General features: G+C 39.9%; 1 protein-coding gene across 1 annotated transcript in view; it reads left to right on the forward strand.

The window, feature by feature from the left end:
• Positions 1–16894, forward strand: part of Atxn10 (ataxin 10) — a 142499-nt gene that overhangs the window by 49281 nt on the left and 76324 nt on the right. Inside the window, exons 7-9 of the mRNA XM_042265503.2 lie at positions 1292–1457; positions 7369–7477; positions 8971–9140. Coding sequence (XP_042121437.1) covers positions 1292–1457; positions 7369–7477; positions 8971–9140 — 445 coding nt within the window. The remainder of the gene's footprint in view (positions 1–1291; positions 1458–7368; positions 7478–8970; positions 9141–16894) is intronic.

A 16894-nucleotide genomic window follows, 5' to 3' on the forward strand; every position in this document is an offset into this window, starting at 1 on the left:
TTTCTTGCTCTAGAATGCTCATAAAACACTCCTTTCCCCTCTTACCCTCATTCTTGGTCCTTATCAAAACCTTTTCATGGTTGCATATATGTGACTTTAACAACGTAGCCCATGTCACTTTAAATATAACCAAATAGGTATTTTTTTGCTATAGAAAATTTCCCTAAGTCTTTTGCATGTTCATTACATAAAAAAATTCAGAAATCATAATTTTGAGAGTGAGAGCGAGAGCGAGAGCGAGAGCGAGAGAGAGAGAGAGAGAGAGAGAGAGAGAGAGAGAGAGAGTCAGTGAGTGAGTATGTACCTATTTGGTTACGAGTGAATTAGAAATGGTCATGTCAGCTAGTGACTTAGACAAAATCATTTACATGTGTATGCACACAGGCATGTGCATGTATGATGTTTATATATGGGAGAGTAGGTGCCTGATGGATTTCAGATGTTTGCTATTACTCTAGATTGACATCTTTAATGTAAAACTAATGATAGTACTGTTCTGTGGAAATTTGTAAGGATTAAATTAGCTAATATGTGTAATGTGCGTAGATTGGTGTTAAGTAGTGAATAAATGTTAGCTACTTTACTTTTGCTACTATTATATTGTGAATGTATTTGTAAAACTTAAATTTGCAACCTTTCTGAAATGTTGAATTATTTCAACATTTAAAAGTTATGGATATAAAAAGTGTATTGGACAGTTTTTGCTGCTAGTAAGTCACATAGAAGAAACTAAACATTTTTTCCAAAACAGGCAATTGATAATTAGCTTTATTAATAAAAGTTTTTCCTAGCTAGATATTAAAATAGTTAAAAAAAATTTAAAATGGGGCTGAAAAGATGGCTTAGTGGTTAAGAACACTGACTGCTCTTTCAGAGGACCCAGGTTCAATTCCCAGTATCCACTTGGCAGCTCACAACGGTTTGTAACTCCACTTTCAGGGACCTGATATCCATGGCAAAACACCAGTGAACATTTAAAAAAAAAGAAAAGAAAAAAAGCCGGTGGTGGTGGCACACGCCTTTAATCCCAGCACTTGGGAGGCAGAGGCAGGTGAATCTTAGTGAGTTCAAAGCCAGCCTGGTCTACAGAGTGAGTTCCAGGACAACCAGGAATGTTACACACAGAAACTCTTTCTCAAAAATAAAAATAAATAAATAAATAAAATAATAATAATAATAATAATAATAATTTTTTAAATGAAAGTAACTCTTAAAATGTCCTCTGGAAGTCATTCTTGGTATCACACAGCATAAATGTTACATACTCATGCAGAACTCTTTTGTTTTACAGGGTTACACTGTTAGACATTATGATAGCCAAGCTAGTCGGTGACGAGCAACTGACAAAGGATGACATCTCTATATTTTTGCGCCATGCCGAATTGATTGCAAACTCATTTGTGGATCAGTGTAGGAATGTCCTAAAGTTGACTTCGGAGCCTAACACAGAAGATCAGGTAAGGAGACGGATCTCATAGGCCTGGAGTGAGAGAACAGACTGGTTTTCGAGTTCAGTCAAGTCCTCTATGAGTTTTCTTTCTTAAAAGGTTTTAAAGATTTGTTTTTATTTATATGTGTGTTTTGTGTGAATGTGTGCCACATATGTGTGATTACCTGTGGACACCAAAAGAGGGTGATAGATCCCCTGGAGCTAGAATTACAGGTGATTGTAGGCCGCCTTATGTGAGTGATGGGAACTAAACTTGGGTCCTCTGGGATAGCTCTTCATTGATGACCCACCTCTCCAACCCCTCTTGGAAGGTGTAAGTATACTCCATGAGTGAGAGGTGGTTTTACTAGAGACCTTAGAAATACAGATAAGGGGAAACCATGCCCTTGTTTTTTCCAGTACAAGTTAGTGCCTTGAAAAGTAATTCTGGTTGGTACTTTTAGCTAAGCATAGATCCACAGAAGTGTGTTAAAGACACGTAGATGGATTTTATGCCATTTACTTGTCAGTTCCACTTGACAGAAGTGTGGCCATGGTCATAGTACTATAAACATAGTGGGCACTTAACACATGTTCAGGATGAGTATGGTCATCCCTGTAGCTAGACATGTAGATGGTTTCTCCTTCTACTCATTGTAAACAGCGCTGTAGTCCAACTCTGTACATGTCCATTCTCTCTTGCTGCTCTTGCAAAGGACCTGAGTTAGGTTCCCAACACCTACTTGGCAGTTCACAACCATCTATCTGTAACTCCAGTTCTAGGAGATTTAATATCCTCTTTTGGCCTCTGAGGGCACCAGGCATACATGTGGTATACATATAGGCTGGTGAAATCCTCATACATATAAAACAAAAATAGATCTTTTAAAATAAAATCTTAAAACAACCTTTTAATAAAGGTTTCTAAGCTGTTGTTTAAAAAGTATTTCTCCTACTCAGGGTAGGCGCTTCCCAACCCCACCCTTCCTGGTTAACCACCTCACATTCTCCTTTACTAACCCTTTCTTTACCAAAGGCTACTGAAGCTAGTTGGCAGTAATTCTATCCCTACTTTTTGCTGGATAAACCTCTGCTTGTACCTATTTCTTTGCCCTTCTCTCTGAATTAAAGTCAGAATTGTTCTCTTTGTGAACTGCTCAGTAGCAAAATAAAAGCACTTCTGGAACAGCATGAAAGACGATCCCAAAGTAGCATGTGAGCAGGTGAACTAAGCTAGACTAGGATGCCATTTCTGTGAGATTCAGTAGTAGGTTAGACTCGTGGATAATGACAGAACAGGTCATGTTAGCTGGGGCTTAAGTCAGGGCTGAAAGTAATTCCACAGGGACACAAGGGAACTTTTTGAAATGTTATTCATAGCTGTGTACTTTGACAAACTCTGTTTTGTACACTAAGGGTGTGTATTGCGTATAAACTGTATCTCAATGAAGTGGATTTTAAATATTTTTTAAAAAGATGGTAGATCATTTGTGTCCTGGTAAGACTGATCAGGGTAGGAGTGGTTGGTGCTAGAATACTGTTGGCAGTAGCTTGAGACGAGGTGGGAGAGCTGGGACTCCAGAATGGACCCCCAAACAGCACGAGAAGGTGTGCAGAGAAGCAGAAAATAATAGATCCTAGTGCACCCTGGAGAGTGAGTGATCATGGGGAATTCTTGAGTCTGCTATAATTGAAGTTGTGTTTGTGATGTTTGGCTGTGAGAGCACACTGCCCTGTTTGTGCTTGGATTCAAGGCCCCTTGGTGGTTGCCTTTCCTTGCCCTCACATCCACAGCAGTTCTCTTCCTGGGAGAGAAAGGAAGAAGTCTCAGCATTGGTTTGCCTTTCTGGAGATAGTTGCTTTTGTTCCCAGCAGGGGGAGCAGTGAGGTGTGCTTTAAAAAGCAGTGGCATCCTCCATGAGCTGGGGTCCCAGACTGAACACAAAGGTTGACGCGTGAGCACCAGCCTTTATCTCTCTCAGCTGCTTCATTCATGTTCTTGCTGCTGCAGCTGCTTTTGTCAACACTTTGCAGGTCATGATAGAGCAAACCCTCAAAGTGAGAGTCAGCATATACCTCTCCTTTCTTGAGTAACTTTTGCTAGGTGTTTTGTCCCAGACATGAGAAAAGCAACATACATACATACATACATACATACATACATACATACATACATACATACACACTCTAATAATATATTACACATACCATATTGTTATATATTATAAGTATATAACATATATAAGTTAAATTGTTCACAAGAATTGTGTTTAAAAGTTTTAGTATTATAGTGAGATATACCTGTGCTGTGTGTGCTTTGTGTGTGTGTGCTGTGTGTGTGTTGTATGCATGGGGTTGTGCAGGTGTGCATGTTCATGGATGTGCATGAAGAAGCCAGAGCAGGATGTCAGGTTTCTTCCTTTATTGCCCTCCACTTTACTGTCTTAAACAGAATCTCCTATTGAACAGGTAGCTTGTATCATTGGCTTGGCTGGCTGGCCACAGATGTCTCTGGACCCCCCCTGTCCCTCATCGCCGGTGCTGGGGTTATAGGCACATACAGTTTATTTATGTGGGTACTTAGGTACTCATGCTTGCAATGCATGTGCTCTCACCCACTGAGCCTTTTCCTCGGCCTCTAATTTTTTATGTAGAAAAATATTTTTTTCTTCAAATAGTTTTTATAAGGGAGGAGGAAATACACTAATTTGCATGTATTATACTTTGAGATAGAAATGGGGATACAAAGCTACACTAGGCTTAAAGAAGACCCTTGAGCTAGTATTCCAGTACACCATATTCTGAGGTTGTATTCTCGAATTGGTTGATGCTGACTTCTGAGCGTCTGCTATTAGAGACAGAGTTTCTCTATGTAGCCCCAGCTATCCTAGAACTTGCCCTGTAGACCAGGCTGGCCTCGATAAAACTCAACAGAGATCCATCTGCCTCTGCCTCCCAAGTGCTGGGATTAAAGGCGTGCACCACTGCACCACCTACACCAGGCTAATTACTTACCTATTAATTTATATGGTGTTGTGAGGTATGGTGTGTGTGTGACAGTGTAAGTGTGGAGGTCACAGGACAACTTGGGGGAATCGATTCTTGTTGTGGAATATTAGTTTAAGATGTGTTTCATTTGTTTATGTTGTGGAATATTTGTTTAATGACTCAAAGATGTGTTGCATTCTTTTATATTGCATTTGTTTAACTCTGTGAAGCTGTATTACTTTGTCTAAAACACCTGATTGGTCTAATAAAGAGCTTAACGGCCAATAGCTAGGCAGGAGAGAAAGATAGGCCCGGCTGCCAGGCAGAGAGAATAAATAGGAGGAGATATCTAGGCTCAAGGAGAAGAGCAAAGATCAAGAAAAGGAGGAGAAGAGGGCACCAGGGGCCAGCCACCCAGCCACCCAGCCAGCCACAGAGTAAGAAGGAAAGAAAGATATATAGAATAAAGAAAGGTAAAAAGCCCAGAGGCAAAACATAGTTAAAGAGAAACAGGATAATTTAAGGTAGAAAAGCTGACTAGAAACAAGCCAAGCTAAGACTGGGCATTCATAAGTAAGAATAAATTTCCATGTGTTTATTTGGGAGCTGGGTGGCAGGCCCCCAAAGAGTTAAAAATAAATAAATAAATAAATAAATAAATAAATAAATAAATAAATAAATAAATAAATAAATAAATAAAACAAACTACAGGTTCTCTCCTTCCAACATGTTGATTTCAGGGTTTGAGGTTTGGACGTAAGCTCTGCCTAGCCCTCTCACTGACCCTTCTATATAGTTTTTCAAAAGTTAAATAAGGTTCACTATTTAGAAAAAAAAATTCTTTTTCCTAGACTCTGTGATACTGACTGAAAGGAAGTCAGTTTAATCCCACCTAACATATTCTCCATATTACTCATTAAATTTCTTTTATTAAAATAAACATTAGCAGGATGGTGGTGACAACACAGGCCTTTAATTCCAGCACTTAGGAGGCAGAGGCAGGCAGATCTCTTTGAGGTGGAGGCCCGCCTGGTCTACAGAGTAAGTTCTAGGATAGCCAGGACTACACAGAGAAACCCTGTCTTGAAAAACCAAAATTAATCAATCAATCAATAAATAATAAAGCCAACATTACTTTGGTATATCACTTAAAAATTACTTTCTTAAGGGCTGGAAAGATTAATCAGTGGTTATAGCCTGTATTGCTTTATCAGAGGACCTATTTAGTTCCCAGCACACATACTGGGTAGCTCACTACTGCCTCTTAACTCAATGCTTCTGGCCTCTGTGGTCACCTATACACACCCACACCACACAGATACATACATGTATGTATATACTTAATGATTGAACATTTACTGTCTTAAAACTAAATGAGACACGGCCATGGCGATAGCCCAGGCAGTGAAGTGCTTGCACATAAGCTTGGAACCTGAGTTTGATTCCCAGGACGCACGTGAAAAAGCCACCTGTGCTGGTGAACTCTTGTAGTTCCCACATTGAGGAGGCAGAAACAGGCAAAGCCCTGGAGCTTGTGGTCCCTAAAGGCTACACGAACCAGTGAGCTCCAGACCCGCGAGAAAGACTTCTTCTGGCCTCCCTGGAACCCACTCTAATATGCACAAACTCACATCCAAACACACACAGATAATTAAAATAAAATACAGCTTTAAAAACATTGCAAAGTGTTGTAACAGTCTTCTAGTGGGTTGGTGCACCATTCAAAATAGTGCTAAACTATTTTAATGTACATACTCTTGACCCAGCAATTGGATTTTTAAGAATTTATAAACCCACAATTACTTATTCAAAACTGCAGATATTTATACAAGAATGTTCAGTATAGCATTATTTGTATAGGGTTTTAATAAATTTCATGTCTACATAAAACAAATTAAAAAAAAAAAACAGAATAAAAGCACCGTGCACCGTGTAGAATCAGCCTGCTGTTTTTCTGGTAGACTTGTTACGTAGAGGAGACAGTCTGGGCTGTCACCACCTAACAGAGAGAGTGCTGAAGCACTGCTGAGCTGATGGCCTTGCCCTGGTACCGTCTTCAGACTTCAGAGTCTAATCTTTTTATGTCCCTATTAGCTCTGTATTAGCAAGCGAAAGCTTTGAAATAAAGACTCTTGACGTTAAAGTGTGTTATTTCCTGATACTATTTTGAGACTCGTAGAAAGCTATATTAAAGATTTTTCTGAAATTTTTCTAAAGACTATAAAGAATAGTATTATCAAAGAGAATTTTTCTTTGAAGAATTTTATCTTCATGTCCTAAACTTATAGGTGCTACTATGTTTTGTCAAATAATGTATACTTGAAAAAGTGTAGTTTAAAATCTGTAAAATTTATGTCTTTGAAAAATATATTGGAATATTGGGATGCCATAGAGTTGGCACTTGGGTGATTTCCTGGTTGTGTCTTCTGTTTCATATAAACTATTTAGTAGCTGTGAGCTAGCATTTTCAAATAGTATTATCTTTTCCACCCTACCAATTCATTGCATATAGGCTTAGATTTACCCAGAGATAATGTAAATTCTTGAAGCTAGTGTTTTTTTTTAAGATCATAGGACATTGCAGAACTTTTGTGGACAAGAAGTTAATGTGCTTCATGGAATTTTTGCATCTTTAAAGTGGAACTTTCATACTGAGAATGCTTTAAAATAAGTGTTATGTGTAACTTGTACATTTTGAACACTTTTCTCACTGTGGAAGGTGTTTTTGCTTCAATAAGAGCTTTTCTACACTGCTCTAGGAAGACAGTAATGACACAGAGTCTTGTCCTCTTGATGCAGCTGTTAGTGATCATTCAAGAATATTTAAACACGTTTCTCTCTGCAGATGTGTCACATAGTATTTGTTACAGCATTTCATTCTCTCATCGTTATCTATAACAATCAAAGTTAAAATTCTGATTTCTAGCAAGGAGGTTTCCTTATCTTTTTAGGAAGCACTGGCTACCATTCGGCTTCTGGACGTCTTGTGTGAAATGACATCCAACACTGAGCTTCTTGGCTACCTACAAGTTTTTCCTGGGCTGATGGAGCGAGTGATTGGTGAGTGAACTAGCAGACACAGTATTTTTAGTGAGGAGACCTTTGCCATGCTCTAGACTAAATCCAAACACAAACCCTTAGTTTGGGCGTTTTCACTTGAGAGTCTTTGAACCTTTTTTCTTGACTGGAATTGTGGGGATGCCTAAGCTGAGGCTGCACTGTTGTTCCTTCCCTTCTTGGGTCCTACTTAGTAGCATGTGACTGATCAGGCCCTCTGTGAATACCTACAGTGCCACCTCTTGGGAATGTGTTTGAAGAAACTGATGATGGGGATTTGCAAATGATAAAAAGGATGATTTTTGTAAGTTTTATTATACCATAAATTTCATTTATAACATCTGGTAATATATTTTCCCCAACTGTACTTCCAAGAACAAAGAATAGTGTTTCATTCACCTTAGAGATGTAATCTTGTAACAAGAAGATTAACAATTAATAATTAGGAAGCCAGTATTTGAAACATTACTGTCTTTACTCAAAAGCTCTTTGCAAATCAAGTCCAATAGAGCTTCCTTTCATGTAGATACCCAGCCCTAGGTTTTGCTTATCACTATTCAATGTTTTCCTTAAAAAAAAAAAAAAAAAAAAAAATCAGGTACTTTTTCTAGATGTCAATTTGGAAGAAAGATGTCTTTGTATCTACAAGTGTAGTTTAACTAACAGTGCTCTGTAGACAGTACATAGAATTCCATCCCAGAGTTTTATGTTAAATCAGTACTTTTAATGATGATCAGAATGAAAAACCAAACTGGTAATTATTATGAAGCTAGGACCAATGTAGGTTGCCATCCTGTCTCTGCCAAGTTACTACTTCTCTGAGTCTGATTACTTCTTGTAAAATTGTGAAATAATGCCTGCACTTAATAGGTTTGTTCAGAGGGTTAAATGAAATAATATGGGAAAATGTATAACTCCTGGAAGATTGTCTGTTTTCATAGGCTGCTTGGGGCTTTTCACAGAATATAGCAGTATTATTTCCTGTGATTATAGCTAATGCCAGTCCATGGCTGAGGTTGATTATTGGCCATTGAGAAAGCTGTAAGTTATTACCAAAACCTCTGTGATTTACACTTACCTGACTAGCTATCACATTAGATTTTGTATAAATAAATTAGAATTAAAAATCATTTTATAAGAAAGGAATTGCAAAATTTTAGTTAACTTTCCTTTGTGGATAAATATAAGGTGAGTGAGGCTAATTGTTATGGTCAGCCTCCTTCAAACTGGGCCTTAAAAAAAATTAATGCAAAAGCAAAGAAGCTATCTAGTTATTGTTACTGCTGTTGCCTTTCTGGTGGTGCTAAGGATGAACTGAAGGCCTTATGCACTCTAGGCAGGTGCTCAACTGCTGAGCTGGACACCACATGTGAATTATTGTTGAAGGAGCATTAGGTGCTCTATCTACTTTATTTTAATCCGCTATGTTTGTTTATGGAAAACTTAGATGCTGTGCTATTTTCTTATGGAAAATGAACTCTACTCTTTTGCTCTAGATGTTTTACGGGTGATTCATGTAATTGGAAAAGATACCACGAACATCTTTAGTCCCTCTGACTCTCTAAAAGCAGAGGGTGACATCGAACACATGACTGAAGGGTTTAAATCTCATCTCATTCGTCTGATTGGAAACCTGTGTTACAAGAATAAAGAAAACCAGGACAAAGTAAGATTGTTTCTTCGTGTGCCACATAGAACTTTGTTTAGAGCATGCTGTTTAGAATTTAGAATACCTTCCCTCTGCAGGAGAGTGAAACCTTACGTGAATTCTTAGAAAATTGATTTTTTCTACAAGTAAGCACAATATGTCATACTTGAAATTTTTTCTTTTTATTTTAGTGGTGTGTGTGTGTGTGTGTGTGTGTGTGTGTGTGTGTGTGTGTGTGTTAGATGTATGAGTGTGAAACAGTGTAGGTCCACGTTTTCCAGTGCATGCACATGAGGTTGGTTCTCTCTTTTCACCATTCATTCCAGAAATCAAGCTTAGGTTGAGAGACTCTGCAACAAGGGCTTTTTATCTGCTAAACCATCTGACTGGTCCTGTGTGTCACTTTTTTTTTTTTGGCTTGATGGTCTGTATTTTTATAGTTTTTGCATTGTCTTTATCCTGAATGTATTTGGGGAATTCTCCTTGCTTATAAATTAGCAGTGTTTGTTTGAAGTCTGTTTATATAAACACTCTATTATGATGTAGGAAGCAATCAATAAATAAAAAACAAAACTAGCCAGGCTTGGAGGCAGGTGGATCTCTAGGAAATCTAGGTTCACCTATTCTACATAGCAAGTTCCAGGTGGCCAGAGCTGCATAGTGAAATCTGGTCTCAAAAATAACAAAGAACAGCAACAGAAAATGATTTTAACAAGTTTGGAAATTTTTCTAGTAATAGGCATTTCAGAAATATGGTGCCAGGCATGGTGACACACACTTATTATTCCTGTTCCAGGGAGGACCAAACGGATGGATCACTACTTCAAGGTCAGTGTAGGCTACATAGCACGACCCTATCTTAAAAAGAATAAAACCAAAAACTGGTATTGCTGTTAGAAAAATCCTTGACTTGTGCATCCTACATTTATGGGTGAATAGTGTCCTGTCCTGAGTCTTTAAAACTAGGTGTTCTGAATGGCTATGTATTTAGTTTCTAGAAATAGGAGAGGCCACCTTTAGAATCTCTTTATTCCCTCTTTTGTACTGAACATTGTAGAGCTAATGGTACTGAAAACTTAAGATTGATATTGATAAGAGTGGCATGATGATGGGTCACATGCTTCACAATGAATTAACACCTACCCAGCCAGGCTCTCTCTATGTAGCACTGGCTGTCGTGGCACTTGCTATTTAAACCAGGCTGGCCTGAACTCACAGAGATCTGCTTGCCTCTGCCTCCTGAACACTGAGATTAAAGACATGTGCCACCATGCTTAGCTGGAACTAGAGTTTTTTTGTTTGTTTGTTTGTTTTTAATTTTACAATACAATTCAGTTCTACATATCAGCCACGGATTCCCTTGTTCTCCCCCCTCCCGCCCCTCTCCCCTTCCCCCCAGCCTACCCCCCATTCCCATCTCCTCCAGGGCAAAGCCTCCCCCCGAGGACTGAGATCAACCTGGTAGACTCAGTCCAGGCAGGCCCGGTCCCCTCCTCCCAGACTGAGCCAAGCATCCCTGCATAAGCCCCAGGTTTCAAACAGCCAACTCATGCAATGAGCACAGGACCCAGTCCCACTGCCTGGATGCCTCCCAAACAGATCAAGCCAATCAACTGTCTTACCCATTCAGAGGGCCTGATCCAGTTGGGGACCCCTCAGCCATTGGTTCATAGTTCATGTGTTTCCATTCGTTTGGCTATTTGTCCCTGTGTTTTATCCAACCTTGGTTTCAACAATTCTCGCTCATATAAACCCTCTTCTTTCTTGCTAATTAGACTCCCGGAGCTCTACCCCGGGCCTAGCCATGGATCTCTGCATCCAGGTCCCTTAGTCATTGGATGGGGTTTCTAGCATGACAATTAGGGTGTTTGGCCATCCCATCACCAGAGTAGGTCAGTTCGGGCTGTCTCTGACCATTGCCAGCAGTCTATTGTGGGGGTATCTTTGTGGATTTCTGTGGGCCTCTCTAGCACTTTGCTTCTTCCTATTCTCATGTGATCTTCATTTACCATGGTCTCCTATTCCTTGTTCTCCCTCTCTGTTCTTGATCCAGCTGGGATCTCCTGCTCCCCAAAGCTCTCTTTCCCTCGACCCTCACCCTTCATTACCCCCACTCATGTCCAGGCTGTTCATGTACATCTCATTCATTTCTCCATCATTGGGCGATCCCCGTGTCTTTCTTGGGGTCTTGTTTTACAGGTAGCCTCCCTGGTGATGTGAGTAGCAGTCCAGTCATCCTTGTTCCACATCTAGTATCCTCCTATGAGTGAGTACATACCATGTTTGTCTTTCTGAGTCTGGGTTACCTCACTCAGGATGATTTTTTTCTAGATCCATCCATTTGCCTGCAAACCTCATGATGTCATTGTTTTTCTCTGCTGAGTAGTATTCCATTGTGTATATGTACCACATTTTATTTATCCATTCTTCAGTTGAGGGGCATCTAATAGAGGTTTGTTTTTTTGTTTTTTGTTTTTGGTCTTACTGGAATTTACTTTGGACAGTGTTTGTTTTGCTTATTTAAATATTAAATCTATTATAGGTTATATTTTCTAAGACATCTGTAAAAGTTCTTGTTATTGTATGTACATTTCTGAATGTCTTTTTACCATGCTCGCTATCAAGGTATCTGTTTCTCCGTCCTGTTGAATCTCGCCAGCTCACATGACTTCTTTGAACAGTAACCTATGATAGGAATGAGCCTGCATCATTTGTGGCATAGTCCTTCAGTGGCCCACTTTTTAGAAGCTAGTTATGTAAGAAGTGCTGACTCCATGAGCCCACCCTGCTGTGTCTTGGTGAAACCATGTGGAGAGGCCTTGAAACTGAGATGTAGAGAGGAACTAGTCAAGAAGCACCATGGTACCAGAAACACTGGGGGAAAAGCCTTCTTGGAAGTATATGCAGCCTTGAGTCTTTACATGACTGATGATCCAGGCAAAGCCTTGTCTTAATTATGGATCACAGCACTGTGAGAAAAAGTGAAGTTAGAAAAACTTTGTATAGGTTTTCCTTCTTTTATTAGTGCAGGATACTGCCATCGGCCTTAACTGTTATAAACTGAGTGAAGGCAGTCATTCTTGTGAAGACATTCAAATTGGCACAAATTCATAGATTCTGTAAGTGAAATTGATACTAGAAGAAGGGGATGGGACAAAATGTGACTTACAGAAAATCTGCATGTTTTCTAGCTTGAAGGAAAACAAAACAAAACAAAACAAAACAAAAGGAAAGAAAGAACAAGGCTAGCAAAATGTCTCAGTGGGTAAAGGCACTTGCCACCAAGCCTGATGGCCTGAGTCCGGTCCTTAGGACCCATATGGTAGAAGTTGTCCTCTGACCTCTATCCAGGTGCTGTGACATATATTCATTCATTTTCCACCCCCTGGCTTCTCCAGCCGCTCTCTTTCCCCTTCTCCCCGTCTCCTCCTCCTCTCCGTCTCCTCCCTCTCAATAAATGTAATAAAAAAGGAAAAAAAAAAAAAGCCAAAGACCAGTTTGGGGGCAAATATTACTGGATGTGAGGAGGGAATCCCTGAAAGGCACAATCAAGTCCTACATTCTGTGCCTCATTTCTCTAAATCTTTGCTTATGTTTGAATCACGCACAAACTCAGCAGGCTCCAGGCAGGTAAGCTGTGGACAAAATAATTATTAAAATCTGAGTTATCAGTCTGCAAAGTTTATGTTTAAGTCAGCTAAAATAAGTGTTCGCTCAAACAAATAAACAAACAAACAAACAAACAAACAAATAGCTCTCTTTAGAGGAAGAAATATAATACAATTATGGGTTTCCACAGAATAGTTTTTACAGTGTCTAGGAGCCAATACAAAATTATACCTGACCTACAGGAAAATGAATTTTATCGTTAAAAGAACCGTTACTTCTTGTTGTTTGTTTTTGCTTTCTTGGGGGACCTACCACCTAACTCCCAAATAAACCACCCAGCTCCCAAATAAATGACACACAGAGGCTTATTCTTAATTATGAATGCTTGGCTTGCTTCTTGTCAGCTTTTCTTAAACTAAATTAGCCCGTGTACCTTTTGCCTCTGGACTTTTACCTTTTTCTATTTTTGTATACCTAGCTATGTTTCTTACTCCATGGCTTGCTGTGTAGCTGGGTGGCTGGCCCCTGTATCTTCCTCCTCTTCCTGTTCCTAGCTCTCCTTCTCTAGCAGATTTCTCCTTCTGTTAATTCTTTCTGCCTGCCAGCCCCGCCCATCCTTTTTCCTGCCTTGCTATTGGCCATTCAGTTCTTTATTAGACCATTAGGTGTTTTAGACAGGCAAAGTATCACAGCTTCACAGAGCTAAACAAATGCAATATAGACAAAAGTAACACACTTTAAAATAGTATTTCCCAACAGTTACTCAAAAGAAGCTGACTGCAAATCACAAAGATGCTGCCAAGAAGAATTTTAAAGGAGCAGTTGTAATAGTGAATGGACAATGTGTATTATATGAATGAAAAGATAGGACAGAAATAGGAACTAGAGAACTAAGTAGAAATTATAGAAATGAAAAAATATAGTATCTGAAGTGAAAAGGTTTATGAATTCTTAACAATACCAGAGATGGTAGGGTTAAGGTATACTTGATTAGGTAGTAGAAATCATCCAGTCTGAAAAAGACAGGGGATAGAGATTGAAAATACAACTGGCCTTTGTAATATGTCACACTTGGGCACAGTTTGTTATATCATAGTCAATTATGGGAAGAATAAGACTCGCTGTTTTGTCCAGTGTGTATACAATTTGGATATTTCTCCTCATTGAGCAGGTGTATATCTAAGACTACTGATTCCCTCTTGGAAACTGATTTTTGTAAAAGAAAGTTGATAGCAAATAAGACACTTTACCTGTTTTAATAACTCAAATTGCCTTTCATAACAGAGCATAACAGAGGTGAGTTCCTTGTGTTCAGTGAGGAACACGCTGTAGTGACCCTTAGACTTAAGGACAGCTCACAGAGTCAGGAGCAGGTTGCACTCTAAGAAGTGTAGAGTGTACCCAAGTGCTGTGTAAAGGGCCCTGGGGCCCCCAGGAAGTTGATGTGTGTTCTCTATTAAAGGAAACACTCCAGAGAACATGAAGGATTCATTCTTTGAGTGTGAGAATGCCTCTCTATCCCAGTGTCTTTCCTGTGCTATCAAAGGCTCAAACCTTAGAGTGTTCCCTTTGGGGGAAACCCCCCCCCACACACACACACATACACTGTCTTTTTCTATATTCCCGAAGCTTCTTTATTCTTGTAGCTCAGTCCTCAGACCTGATTCCAGTCAGGTAGTAAAAATGTATTTTCCTTGCTCATTATTTCTGCAAGGGATAAAGTTCAGCAGCTTTCTAAAACCTTTGTTAGAGTTCTGGGGAAGTGGATGTTTGGGAAATAGTTCTTTATATGTGAGTCACTAATTCCCAGGGTGTTGTTTAGCTTCTATGCAAATTGGAGACTTTATACTTGCAAGACTAAAAAAGATCCAGGTTGGGGGGATTTGTGCCATCTCACTGAAAGAAAAAAGGAGTGGATGATTGATTTGTCTGGTGTCTGTGTTGCTGCATCATGCCTTCTTAGGGGTTTGTCAGCTTGAACCTTTGCAGCAGCCTTGCAAAGCAGGTTTTGCTAGGGATGTGAAAGGAGAGGCTGTCCAGTGGTGTAGTGGCGGAACCCAGAGGAAAATTTAGATTTGTTTTCCTGTGACTTCTCGGGTCTGTGCTTGGTCTCCTGCACTCTAGTGCCTCTAAGTTTGGAATTTTCCTACAGTTTGGCAGGAAAGGTTTAGACTTCCTGAAAATCGTCAGCCCTTCCAGCTCCTTCTGGGTTCACTTCTGAAATTCCAGCGTACTTTCATCTCTGTTTCTTACTCATTCCTCCGTCAACTGTGACTATCCTTAATCTTCAGGGCCCTTTCTTTGGTTGATGAAGATTTACTTCCTGGGACGGTTCCACTCTAGGAATGTTGTGAGAATTCCTTTTCTGGGGAGACAGCTATTCCCTCCCTACAAGCTGTCAATGATTCTACCCAAGTTCACTCTGGGGAACAGCCTCTTAGATGGAGTTCCCTTCAGTTAAGCTCTCCCAGCCTGAATGCTCTAGAACCTCCAGAAGCTACTTGCAGAATTTCATTCAAATGGCTGGGAGTTACATGAGGGAGTACAGTCTCCTCCTCTGAGGGTAGGGAAGTCATCTTCCCCTCAGTGACCTCTACTGAGGGCTTTTGCAAAAGATACAGCTTATGAAAAATGCAGTTGTTTTGTTTAGAGGAATGTGTTTTGTAAGGACATCCGGGAATCTTTCCTCTGGCCCACCAAGTTATTCACAGTAGAAACTCTCATAGAATCTTTGTCCGTGGTGCTTAGTTCCTCAGAAGCCTTAGCAGGAGCCTTTGAGCCCTATTGTATCTTTGCTTGTCGTGTGACTTCATTCATGGTAATGTGATGTCCAGTAGCTGGCTAAGTCACTCCTGCGGCCTTTTGAGTTTCCTGGGGTTTTTGCATCTTCATAGGGTAACTAGTGTTTGTGACTCCTATGTAAAAAAAAAAAAAAAAAAGATTGACAGAGTATTTCTAGATTGATGAATGAAGAAACTAAGGCTCAAGGAGATCTCAGTGTGATTTAATTCAGCTGATATGTATTGAATGAGACTTGGTGCTGTGTGTCCTGGAGATGCCATTAATGCAGTAGGAGCTAACACACACATGCACAGTACTTCTTACCCAATAATTCTGTTACAGAGGCCCTGCCGGAGAGGATCAGAAGGGTGATTTTATATTCTGGGGTGGCCAGCCCAGAATGTTTTTTTCTGAGCAAAGCTCGGCTGCCAGGACATAGAGGTGATAGTGTAGATGTAACCAACCGTCTTATTAAATAAGAAACACAGAACCAATGTAAAAGACAAAGCCAAGAGGTCAGAGCTCAGAGCTAAAATCTCACCCTTCCTCCTGCGGTGTCCCAGCTTCCCGAAAGAGAGCTATTTCCCTGTGTGTAAGTTGTTTCATAGTCATTCTGCCTTCTCATTGGTTGTAAACCCAAACACGTGACTGCCTCGTCACTGTCTGAATGTACAGCCCCCTAGGTCTTAAAGGCATATGTCTCCAATGCTGGCTGTATCCCTGAACACACAGAGATCTATGGGATTAAAGGCGTGCGCCACCACCGCCACACTCTGTCTATGGCTCTAATAGCTCTGACCCCCAGGCAACTTTATTTATTAACATACAATCAAGATCACATTTCAGTACAATTAGAATACTACCACATGATAGAATGGGAGAAGCATTCTAAGAAGCCCATGAATATTGATGCTGTAAACATAAAGAAACCATTCATTGACTTCTTTGTTAGAATATGGAATGTATAGTTTACCCTTTTTCTTCCCCATTCTTTTGCTTTTCATTATTGTTGTTACTTCTCTAAGTAAATGCCTTATTTGAAGAAGAAAAAGGTTTTATTTCTTAAAGCTAAATGTGTTATTTGAAATATCTGGGAAGATAACCAGTTTATCTACTTTTTTCTTTTCCAAACGAAAGTGTCACTGACTAAGGGATATCCACTTGTTGATTATGCGGTGCATTCTGCTGAAGGCTCTCTGACAGTGCCGATTAGTTCTTCCTTCTTTCTTTCCCTCCTCCTCGTAGAGACTCACAGCCTTGGTGCTGGTGCCTGGTGGTCTCTGTTGACATGTGTGCACACAAAGCTTTCATTGCAGGTATCAGTCCATTTGAAGAGGCTCAGTGTGAAGAAGGTGCAACTCAGGACTCTCCTGTCTAGACCC

The sequence above is a fragment of the Peromyscus maniculatus genome, chromosome 20 (assembly GCF_049852395.1).
Source record: "Peromyscus maniculatus bairdii isolate BWxNUB_F1_BW_parent chromosome 20, HU_Pman_BW_mat_3.1, whole genome shotgun sequence".
Classification (NCBI taxonomy): Eukaryota; Metazoa; Chordata; class Mammalia; order Rodentia; family Cricetidae; genus Peromyscus; species Peromyscus maniculatus.